This window comes from Gopherus evgoodei, chromosome 7 (genome assembly GCF_007399415.2).
Source record: "Gopherus evgoodei ecotype Sinaloan lineage chromosome 7, rGopEvg1_v1.p, whole genome shotgun sequence".
NCBI classification, from domain to species: Eukaryota; Metazoa; Chordata; order Testudines; family Testudinidae; genus Gopherus; species Gopherus evgoodei.
The window spans coordinates 95,136,738-95,149,613 of NC_044328.1; the positions used below are offsets into that span (position 1 = coordinate 95,136,738).

General features: G+C 36.7%; 1 protein-coding gene across 1 annotated transcript in view; it reads left to right on the top strand.

Moving 5' to 3' along the window:
• The window catches only part of LOC115655108 (histone deacetylase 11-like), a 62,128-nt gene that overhangs the window by 26,997 nt on the left and 22,255 nt on the right, over positions 1-12,876 (top strand). The window contains exons 4-6 of the mRNA XM_030570239.1: positions 3,176-3,218; positions 8,861-8,937; positions 10,501-10,563. Of these exons, the coding sequence (XP_030426099.1) occupies positions 3,176-3,218; positions 8,861-8,937; positions 10,501-10,563 (183 nt within the window). The remainder of the gene's footprint in view (positions 1-3,175; positions 3,219-8,860; positions 8,938-10,500; positions 10,564-12,876) is intronic.

The window sequence follows — 12,876 nt, forward strand, 5'->3', positions numbered from 1 at the left end:
ATATGTCAGAATGTGGGTAAAACAGAAAAGGAGACATACAATTCTCCCTCAAGGAGTTCAATCACAAATTTAATTAATGCATTATTTTTTTAACAAGCATCATAAGCATGGAAGCAGGTCCTCTGGAATGGTGGCTGAAGCATGAATGGGCATACAAATGTTTAGCATATCTGACACGTAAATACCTTGCAACTCCAGCTACAGAAGTGCCATGTGAATGCCTGTTCACACTTTCAGGTGACATTGTAAATAAGAAGCAGGCAGCATTATTTCCAGTGAAAGTAAATAACTTGATTGTCTTAGTGACTGGCTGAACAAGAAGTAGGACTGAGTGCCTTGTAGGCACTAAGGTTTTACAGTTTTGTTTTTGAGTGCAGTTATGTAACAAAAAAAAATCTACATTTGTAAGTTACACTTCCATGATAAAGAGATTGCACAACAGTACTTGTATGAGGTGAATTGAAAAATAGTTTCTTTTGTTTATCATGTTTACAGTGCTAATATCTGTAATAAAAATAATATAAAGTGAGCACTATACAGTTTGTATTCAGTATTGTAATAGAAATAAATATATTTGAAAATGTAGAAAAACATCCAATAATATTTAATAAATTTCAATTGGTATTCTATTGTTTAACAGTGAGATTAATTGTGATTAATTTTTTTGATTTAATCATGTGAATTAACTGCAATTAGTCAACAGCCCTAGTTTTGATATCTTTGGGCATGGAGTCTGCCTTTCTTTTTAACATCAAAAAGTATCTTTCTCTTTTTTGACTGTGTTCCCCCAGTAACTTTCCTTTTCCTCTTTGGTCTTCAAGTTCTATTTCCTTTTTCCCATTACACTTTAATTATATCCTTACTTTCACTGTGTTTTCTTAAAGATCAAAGAAGTTAGGGACAAAGGGATGGTGGAAATGAAGGCGCTTGAATGTATTGGTAACAGTTTCTAATGCTGTTGGATGGCCCAAAGCTGCCTTGAAAAGTGGAAAAAGTAGGCATACTATCTGGAATATTATCCTTACTTACCTTATTCATAAAAGATTGCTTAACAAAGAGTGCAGAGGGAAAGTGATAAAGTCATTGTCCAAATTTTGAGACTCTTATGAGATGTGTCCTTTTATTAATATGGATAAAAGTAGCTGAGATAAAAACAAGTGTAACTTCTTCAGTGTTTATTGCCAGTGCCCAAAGTGGAAAAGGCAAATGTAGACCAATGTGTGAGAGGTGAAGACTTAACTGTATGTGGACTTTAGTTTCCTCCGTATTAGATCCCGTTAAAATCTAAAACAATCAACTTGAATATACTTACTTGCAAATTGGACAGTGACAATTAGGGTGAAATTATGCCTCAGGTACATCCATACAACCTTGTAGATTTCAATGGGAAGGCATAGGGATAGTTGAGGATAGCATTTGGCCTGTAGTTTTTAAGCATTTGTGTTACAAGGAAAGAAAAATAATTCCCTTCGCCTATGAGTGTGAGAGGGCCCTGGCCATGCTGCTTTAAACTCTTTTTATTTTCCTACTAGTGGGTTTCCTCTGAGTGCTATAGTGGCTCTCTGTCATCACCTCTGGCTAGTTCTGCCACACTGCCTGGGAGCCTTGCACTGATCTCTGCTGTATGATGTGAATCGCTATAGACAGTTCTACGTGATGAGACCAGTGCTGATGCCGTTTCAAAAACGGTCTATTCGGTATTCATAAATATGGCTATCTAGAAGAGCTTTGCTCACTTTGTAAGCTCTTGGGGCTGGGACTGTTGTGTTTGTATAATGCCTAGTGCAATGAGGCTCTTATTGGTACTGTAATACAAATAATAAATAACACTAATGGCCATTTTTTGGTCATTATTTCCATTACACTATGTTCTGAGCCTTCTCTGGCTCTCATCATAGAAATATCGTTCCACTTCTAAAAAGCATAGTGTCTGCCTGCATAAGCTTATTTCATCAAGCAATAAATAAAGGCCTAAACTGTCCATGTGCTCTTAAGAATTCAGAAATAGAAAATATGTGCCTTCTGGTTCTGCCAGTGCTGTTGCTAGTGTTATACTGCTTCATTAGTCCCTCTTGCAGTCTGTGATGGTTTTTGACTTTCTAGGGACTTTTTTTTTTCTCATGAGAAATACCTGGGAAGTACACTGAATGAGGAGGTAGTGGAGAAGCACTGTGACCTGTGGGTCCTGCCTTTCAATAATTCCTCCTCAAGATCTAATCTGGATAAATTGGCAGTGTTTGGGTAGTAAAATATCCCCTGTCCCCCTACTGGTTTCTTCAATATTAAGTAATCTTCTGGAGGTATCCAAAGACCAGTCTTACTGATGGAAGAACTCCTTGTCTCTCATTTTGAAGCTTTCCAGTTCCCCTTGCAAATGCAATTTTCATCCCATCATTTTTGGGAAATAATTTTATTTTATTAGAAATTGTAATATGCCCTTTAAAAATATTTGACAGTTGAAGTACCTATAATTTATCACTCATCAGGGTAGTGAAAGAAAATAATGTCTGCCTTCAAAAGCAGAAATGCTCCTTTAAGGCTGTCTGCTCTTTGCCAATAATAATTCTCATTTTTCTTTTCAAAGTTCAAGTTTTCCTAATTCCAGCATAGTGTGCCTTTTCTTTGTTGATTCTTCCCCTTCTTTGAATGTCATTTGGGTACGCAAAAGAGCAATGGTCACCATTTCCAAGTATCTGAGGAAAAGGATTGATGATGCTCATCATTATAAATGTTACTTTGTATAAAAATCCCACGATGCTTTGCATATTGCACTGGAAACCTTAAGTGTATCGATATGTTTGCAGTTATTTAGAGCTTCTAAATGGGTTGTTGGGAGGATTGTTATATAAACTGGAATGATATGTGTGGAAGTTTTACCCATTTGAACATTTTTTTCATTTTTTCTGCACTTTTCGGTTTGGTTACTAGGGGTCTGTGTTCAGTTAATTTTAGATGCACAATCTCAAGAGAATGAAATATAGGCATCATGTTAAAGGGTCTCTTCCAGCATGCCTTGCTCTGGTAAAACTTGGTAAAGCTTCCATTGACTTTAATGAACATCTGTAGTGACTATGTGGGAACCATAGAAATGACTAAGCGGGGATGGGGGAGTACAGAATAAAAAACTTAATGCCATAGTTTATACATTCCTGAAATTCTTAATTTTTTCTTAAAGGCAGGAAAGCTTGCCATTGACAGAGGCTGGGCAATCAATGTGGGTAAGTAAAAATGTAATTAACCAAATGAAGTTTTACCAACTACTTTAAAAATAATTTATTTCCTCTCAACGTGACCTGTAACTTGTTTTATAACAGCCATACTTACCTCAAATGTAAATGTCCAGAGTTTAATTTTAGAGAGGTTATGTTAATTTTAGAATTTTAGAGAAGAGAAAAATAACTTTTAGAGATGAATTTGAGAAGAAAATTAATTTTACAGAAGAGAATTTTAGTTTCCTAGTCTACTATAATCCATGTTGCTGTTTTGTGACAAAACAAAACAATCAGATTCTTCTAAGAAAAGAGAACAGACAACGGAATGCTAATTTGTGGGGATAAATCCTAATTGTTTTGTTATTAACTAAATAAAGGTAGACAATATCAGTATGGTATTTACATGATAAAACCTAATTTTTCAACTCTATGATTCCATGACTAAAACAACAGGAGCTCTTGGAATGAGACATGTTGGAAATTATAGAAGACAAAGTGGGATTTTGAGGAAAAATTACATGATTTATTGCAACAGGTTTTTAAATGTTCATTAAATGATATTTTAAAAAATCAAACACGTAACATCAAATACCGCCTCAATGTCAATATACAATGAAATATACTATGTTTTATTTATATGTGGTTATCAACTGAAATCATAACAAAATTCAAAACCGAAAGAGTATCCACATTTATTACCAGAATAATTTTTCAAATGCCACCTAATAATCAAATCTCTAATTCCGGGGTTGGCAACATTTCAGAAGTGGTGTGCCGAGTTTTCATTTATTCACTCTAATTTAAGGTTCTGTGTGCCAGTAATACATTTTAACATTTTTAGAAGGTCTCTTTCTACATCTGCCACGCCATCAGGGGTTCGTTCACCTGCACATCTACCAACGTGATATATGCCATCATGTGCCAGCAATGCCCCTCTGCCATGCACTTTGGCCAAACCGGACAGTCTCTTCGCAAAAGAACGAATGGACACAAATCTGACATCAGGAATCATAACATTCAAAAACCAGTGGGAGAACACTTCAACCTCTCTAACCACTCAATGACAGACTTGAAGGTGGCAGTTTTGCAACAAAAAAACTTCAAAAACAGACTCCAAAGAGAGTGTGCTGAACTCAAATTAATATGCAAATTAGACACAATTAACTCAGGCCTTAATAGAGACTGGGAATGGCTGGGTCATTACACTAATTGAATCTATTTCCCTATGTTAAGTTCTCCTCACACCTTCTATGGGTCATCTTAATTATCACTTCAAAAGTTTTTTTCCCCCTGCTGACGATAGCTCATCTCAATTGATTAGACTCTTCCTATTGGTATGCATACTTTCATCTTTTCATGTTCTCTGTATGTATAAATATCTCCTGTCTGTGTGTTCCATTCTGTGCATCTGAAGAAGTGAGCTGTAGCTCACGAAAGCTCATGCTGAAATAAATTTGTTAGTCTCTAAGGTGCCACAAGTACTCTTGTTCTTTTTGCGGATACAGACTAACACGGCTGCTACTCTGAAAACTAAACTATTGTTGTATGTAGAGTAATTACCTTGAATTTGGTTTTTTATCATTCACTGTCATCATTATCCTGTGTTAAGTGCACCATGGAAGCTTTACAGTTGCTTATTAAATAAACACCTAATGTGAAATTCACTCCATGGTCAGCACATGGCCTGTGCACCTCTTAAGTCACTATTCTGGAGAGGAAGGATGGTCCAGTGGTATTAGTACTGACGGGTCATAGAAGACCTTGGTCCACTGATGACATTGTGAGAAACCTTGGGCACTTAATTTCTCTGTGCTTCAGTTTCCCCTCTGTAAATGGAGATAATAATATTTTCCTACCTCACATGGGTTTTGTGAGGAGATAACCTTATTGAAGACTGTAAGACGTTCAGATACTACAGTAATGGGGGACATATAAGTACCTAAGATAAATAGATAGGGACTTAAGTCATGCATAGGCAATCTAGGCAAAAAGTGTGCTCGCCCTCTACACATAGGTAAATTTCATCCCTAGTTTGCAGACAAGTATGACTATGATTTTAAAAAGATATGTCAGGTAATACAATTTTAATAGAAGTTTTACAAATCATTTGTTGTTCATTACTTAAATTATATATTCATTTTCCCTAAGAAAGTAAGGTTTAAAAGATACAGTACTTTTTGTGAGATTATAAAATTGTCTGAAACTTACTCAGATGAAATATTTGATGGGAAAGTAGAGGATCTTAATTATGGGCACAAACACTATGAATAAGAAAATATTATTTTCTTCCAGTGTTCTGTTCCTTATCTTATATTGAAAGATAATCATTGTGGACACAGTTTGTATCCATACTTGCCAAATTAGTAACAACAATCAATATGGCACTTCTGAAAAACCACGTTAGCAATTTCACTGTACCCTTCTTGGAAAACTAATATACAGTATCTGCTAAATTTTAGAGGAACATAGAGACCACTGACAGAGTCTAGTTTGGCATCCTGCCTACAGCCGTAGCCAGTACAGAAGGCTTCAGAAGAGGGCAAAAATAAAATGGAAAAACATTTAAACTTAAATCTCTCTAGGAATAAATTCAGAGTTTTCACTTTACATTAATATTTCTTTCCATCTGATTTGGAGAACACAGGTTTTTTGGAGGAATCTTACTGGGCTGTAGGAAAATTCCTTTTACTCACATTTAGAGATTTCTATATAGAGATTCGGTGTTCCAACATATAAATTACTGACATTTAATACACACTAAATGATGCTAGATTAGAATTGTTGAGCGATTCATTCTGACTGTACCATGATTCAAAGTTCTTTTATTTCCATAACTTGCCGCAATGCGGTTTCCCTTCAGCATCCCAAATAAATAGAGACCATATTTCATTTAACTCAACTACAGGACTTCATTGTTCTGTTTTGTCAATGTCCATTTCTGTTTCACTACAAAACTGAAATATTTAATGCATTTGATGAATCTACAGTGTGAAAAAATAAAAGTTAATGATTTGAGAAATGCAACATGTTTTTTTATGGGCCCATACATTACATTGCTAACCATCAATCATCATCACATTTGCATGCAAATCCTATCATGAGGTAAATAAATAGCAATGGCACGTAACTACATTATTTTGCTAAATACTTATGCAATAAGTCTGCCACAGAAGAAAAAAGAGCACTCCAGAAAGAGAGATACTACACTGAAGTCAGAAATATCCATTTCTTTAATCAAAGAATCTTTGGTCTCTCCCAGCCACAGAAATCTTTGAAATGTGTTGTAGTGAGAGCTTAGTTACAATAGGTTTGAATTTTTTGTATTTTTAACCATTTGTTTGATGTTTTTCAGTAGGCCAATAGGAATGACTGAGATCACTTCATTTAAAGAGACTTAATTGTAATAATAATAAATTATAAAGGGTACAGTGGAAATAAATTTGGTCTTCTTTCTATCCTTTCCCATAGTACGGCAAAAGGAAGAAGGTCAATGACTGTAGAAGGAATAGTCAGAGTTATAATTAGCTTTTGGATTTCACAGAGGTCACAGATGTTCGATTTTCCCCACCTTTTTCATATGTTTGTGTGATAATTCTAAAGATGGTAACTCCAACATAGTGAGCATCTGGGCCGCCATCATGTCTTAAAAAGAAGAATTTGACCAAGTTTGTACTTCCAGAAAGAGAGAGAAAAAAAAACAAATTTATGTGTAAATATAAAATATTACCTCTTTCATTCTTCCTGACGCATCTTTCTATTGTTTCTTAGTATAATCCTCTAGAGAGTAAACATCCAGTATGGAAAAAAACAAACAAAGGCAGACATGCTCTGTGGAAAGTCAAATGAAATTATATTTGTCAGTTATATGGGTCAGATATATGTAGCTGGCTTATCAGTAAAGTATTATAGATTTTTATATAGAAATGTGTGATTAAAAATAATTAATGGTCTATACATTTTTAAAGAGCAACTCTTAAAATCCATTCTTGATCTTAATGTTGACTCAAACCAATATTTTGTATCTATCCTGCAGTTTAATGGCCCATGGGTGTAGGAAGGCCTTGGGTACATTGGCTGTACTGACTGACAGTCAGTGATGGTTCTTGTTTTGGGCTGTTGCTGATCCCTGACTTTCAGTTTGAGAAGAACTTGCCCATCCCATCCCATCCCATCCACCCCACAAGTTCTTGGGTACATTGTGTGAGTTTTCATTTCCTCCCTAGATAATTCATTAAGTTATTACTGTGGTAGAGGAAGGTAATATTCTACCATGCCTGTTACACAGTTACTTTGCACTTTGATGAGTTGAATTGGCCACCTGCTTTACTCTAAACTAGAGCACATGGCACTTGGTGGGTAGGCCATGGATGCAAAGTGCCTTACTACAAAGGCATGGGTTCTAATATAATGTATAATTGTAGGGAACACCTCTCCTTTGAGCCTAGGGGCTTGTCTACATCAGAAAGTTGCAGCGCTGGTGAGGGAGTTACAGCGCTGCAACTTAGAAGGTGTACACATCTGCAGGGCACCACCAGCGCTGCAACTCCCTGTTTGCAGCGCTGGCCATACTCCCGTTTTGTCTCAGGTGTAGAGGATCCAGCGCTGGTGATCTAGCGCTGGTAATCAAGTATAGACACTTACCAGCGCTTTTCTTGACCTCCGTGGAATAAGCAGGTATCCCAGCATACCTTAGGAAGCCTCTGGTAATCAAGCTGGTCTCCTTCCCCGGCTTGCTCTCGCGTTCCCCGAACCCCGAGCAAGCAGGTCTCCTTCCCTGAGGTTTGCTGGGTGGTTCCGGGAACGCGAGAGCAAACCGCGGCGAAGCTGGTCTCCTTCCCCGGCTTGCTCTCGCGTTCCCCGAACCCCGAGCAAGCAGGTCTCCTTCCCTGAGGTTTGCTGGGTGGTTCCGGGAACGCGAGAGCAAACCGCGGCGAAGCTGGTCTCCTTTCCCGGTTTGCTCTCGCGTTCCCCGAACAAGCAGGTCTCCTTCCCTGCGGTTTGCAGAGTGGTTCGGGGAACGCGAGAGCAAATCGCGGCGAAGCTGGTCTCCTTCCCTGGTTTGCTCTCTCGTTCCCCGAACCCCCGAGCAAGCAGGTCTCCTTCCCTGCAGTTTGCAGGGTGGTTCGGGGAACGCGAGAGCAAACCGCGGCGAAGCTGGTCTCCTTTCCCGGTTTGCTCTCGCGTTCCCTGAACCCCCCTTGAAGCCGCCCAACAGCGCTGCAGTGTGGCCACATCTAACACCACTTGCAGCGCTGGTTGCTGTAAGTGTGGCCACTCTGCAGCGCTGGCCCTATACAGCTGTACTAATACAGCTGTAACAACCAGCGCTGCAAAATTTTAGATGTAGACATGGCCTAGTTCTTCATATGGTTGCAAGATTTCCAGGTTCTGGGCCAAATCACTTTAGATTGGAACACATACTGCTTCTTTATCTTGGGACCTGATAGGCCAAATATATAAAACATGACATTGAATGTGGTATGCTGCCAGGACAATGAGTTAGATGTTATAGATGCTCTGTTCAATTTAAAAAAAATTGATGGCCATTTCTTTAGTAAACAGCAAACAAATATTTGCAGTGACAGTGTTTTCCATAGTATCTAGCTTTTTAGCCTAGTATTTCTTTAAAGTTACATTTTTACATTTAGGTGGTGGCTTCCATCACTGTTCAAGTGATAAAGGTGGAGGATTTTGTGCATATGCTGATATCACACTGGCTATTAAGGTAGGACATTTAAAAATAATTTTCTCTACTGTTTGTATAAATGAAAAAAATTATCAACATAAATTTCTTAAATCAGTAGTCTAACTTGCATCTTAATAAACAGGAGTAAACAAAACAGTCTGTAGACAGGGATCAGTATTAAAGTAGTCTAGGGACTGATGCTGAAGCATTTATTCATGCATAACTGTCACTGATGAGGGCAATAATTTTGTGGAGACGGGCTGCAGAATCAGATTCCTGCAGGTAAACATGACTCAATACCGTTTGTTACAATTCTTTCTTTAAAATAAAAATACTGTTTAAAATACCATAGGTTAATTGTCTTAAAATCTTCAGTGGGAACTGTCCTGATTCTGCAGTTGGCAAACCTGGCACCCACATGGGGCTCCACTGATTTCTACTTAAATTTGCGTGGACACAGGTATCCACCCTCAGGATTTTACACTTAATGCATTTTATCTTCCTAGATAAAAATGAGAAGTCTTTGAAAATAATCTTACGAGGGTGGGGAGAGAGTTTGAAATACTTGATTATATTTAATATCATATGTTCTATAATCAAACAGCCATTTGTAGAGGCTGAAATAAGACCTCCTGTAACTAAGACTTAATTACTCTTACAAAGTATATCACAGAATATTTGCTAGCATGCTATAAAATACTACCAAAGATAATTAAAATGTTAAGATATAAACAAATGCTGTACACTATATGGTGCAGTGCCCTAACTTCTTTTGGATGTCTAGTTTACTAAATTGAAAAATCTCTTAATCTGCCCTGAGGCTCCCAACTATTCCAATGCACATTGGAGACTATAACTCTTCCACAGTTTGTACATGTACTAAAGACATTTTTTACCATCCATTAGTTAACAATAGTTACTGTTATGACTCAAAGAATTTTTGAAAAATGTTAATGTGTTTTCTCAGTCATATGGAATAGCAATAAATGAATTCTACTACTAGTTTATAAAGTGACTTTGTAAAATAAAGTTTGATCCCTACTACAATATTCAACTTTTTTTTGAGAGAGAGAGGGATACTCTTTATGCACAGTCAGTCTGTGTCATTTATCACAAACCAGGTAATAAATTTATCCTACACAATCCTTTAGAAATGTAAGCCACTGACGATGTGATAACCTGCATCACCTCTTGTAGTTCTAAACACAAGAAGTGGGAACTTTTGTTTTTTTCAATTATAAGGTTTGAATCTGAAAGCTAGCCTATAAATGTAGTTCATGTATATAATGTGATGCAAATGCATGGATTCTCTTTGTGTATTGGGTCCATAAGCATCTCAAGATAATTGTTTTCAAACCCTAAAAAACCCTCTCTCTGTTTTATGTAATTATTCCTTCACATATTGTTAAGTTTCCATAATAAAGTGTTTCAAAAATATCTAGCCCTTAATTTTTGGCAAATAAGAAATATATACAGTGCATACAATTTAAAAAATGAGATTTACCATGCAAGTATCAAGCTTCCATTCTAATCTCTCATCTACTTTTCCTAACTGTAGTTTTATTTTTTTTCTTTTTCCTCTGTACCTACCTATGATTCCAGTTTCTATTTGAAAGAGTAGAAGGAGTGTCTAAGGCCACTATTATAGATCTGGATGCTCATCAGGTGAGTGATTCACATGTTTGGTGCTGTTTAAAAAAAAACCAAAAAAACCCCACAAAGTTTAACCAAAAAGCAGAAATCTTCAAAAATACCATTTTTCTAACCCTATTATGGTAAAAATGTAAGTTACAGAATGCAAACCTCAATTGGAAAGGATTTAGGAAATAAATGTGTATCATAGTAGGCACAAAGCACTCCACCATAACTCAGTTAATTACCTGACCTGATATTTCTTATGTTGATATTATTGTATAATTAAAGAAATAGTTTCTTAGTTCACTGACACATAAATACAGTCCCAATTTTTTAATAAATTATTGGAGAGCCTGCCCTTATCTATTCATTTGTCTGCTAATCAATAGGGTGCTGGTTTCTGACAAAGTGCCATTGGGATTTGGTTGATGATTCCTTCAGTGCTGATTACTGTGCATCTTCTCTAGATTATATTTAGTAATCAAATCAATCAGGTTTTTTGATTGTTTTATAGTTTTTTCTTCATGCATAAACTATTTTTAATCCTTATCTATCTAATTCTAAAAATTTGTTTACCTAAGTTTGCTCCTCTATGATTAGCTTCTAAGGTTTTTTTAGTTTTCCTCCTTACTCCTCGAACTTCATGTATCATTTAGCTTTCTTGTATCACAGTGAATTAAATCAAAACTGTAATAAGAAATCCTTTTGAGCCACTGAGTTCAGATCCATGGTAAGGGGTACTTTTTGTTGCTGCCTAAGCTAAGTGTCCTGCTGCAGGCACCAACAGATCAGCTTCCTTCAGACTACAAGTATTGATAAACTCAGGATTTGACTTTGGAGGATGAGTTTAGCAGTACATGCTAAACCTTGGGACTGGGAAACTGGAGAGTTGATTTGTACAGTGAGTAGGATTCAGAAAATTATACCCGTGTTGCCAATGCCAGGAGATTGAAAAGCATGAGTCAGGCTTGAAAATAACATTAGAAGGCTTTAAGAAAAACACCAAATATCACAAGACTTTCAATAAAATCACGAGAGTTGGCAATACTGAAAATATAACTGTCACTTCCCCTGCATGTGGTAACTTAAATGGAACTTTCACTGTAAATCAGTTGCATTTTAAATAATTTTTCTAGAATTATTATTTCAGGTAAACTAGGGAGTGGATCCATGCTCATTGAGGCCCAATTCAGCAGTCCAACCCTAGTCATTAATGCTTAAGGCCCTTAATGTGCTTAAGGCCCTTAACTGCAATGGCGCTTAAAACTAGGGCTGTCAAGCGATTAAAAAAATTAATCGCGATTAAAAAAGTAATCATGATTAATCACATGATTAATTGCACTGTTAAACAGTAATAGAATACCATTTAAATATTTTTTGATGTTTGCTACATTTTCAAATATATTGATTTCAATTATAACAATACAAAGTGTACAGTGCTCACTTTATATTTATTTTTTATTACAAATATTTGCACAGTAAAAAAAAAAGTATTTTTCAGTTCTCTTAATACAAGTACTGTAGTGCAATCTCTTTATCATGAAAGTTGAACTTACAAATGTAGAATTATGTACAAAAAATAACTGCATTAAAAAATAAAACAATGTAAAACTTTAGCACCTACAAGTCCACTCAGTCCTATTTCCAGAGGACATGGGTCCATGTTGATTACGGGTTCTGCTCGATAACAGTTCAGAGCAGTGCAGGCCGATGTATGTTCATTTTCGTCATGTGAGTCAGATGCCACCAGCAGAAGGCTTTGGTGGTTTGGGTTCTGCAGTTTCTGCATCAGAATGTTGCTCTTTTAAGACTTCTGAAAGCATTCTCCACACCTCATCCCACTCAGAGTCTGGAAGACGCTTCAGATTTTTAAACCTTGGGTCGAGTGCTGTAGCCATCTTTAGAAATCTCACATTGGTACCTTCTTTGTGTTTTGTCAAATCTGCAGCGAAAGTGCTCTTAAAATGAACAACGTGTTGAGTCATCATCTGAGACTATTATAACATGAAATATAAAGAGCTGGAGACATACCATTCTTCCCCAAGGAATTCAGTCACAAATTTAATTAACGCATTTTTTTTAACGACTGTCATCAGCATGGAAGCAGGTCCTCTGGATTGGTGGCCGAAGCATGAAGGGGCATATGAATGTTTAGCATATCTGGCATGTAAATACCTTCCAATGCCAGCTACAAAAGTCCCATGCAAATACCTGTTCTCATTTTCTGGCGACATTGTACATAAAAAGCAGGCAGTATTATGTCCCGTAAATGTAAACAAACTTGTTTGTCTTAGTGATTGCCTGAACGAGAACTAGGACTGAGTGGACATGTAGGCTCTAAAA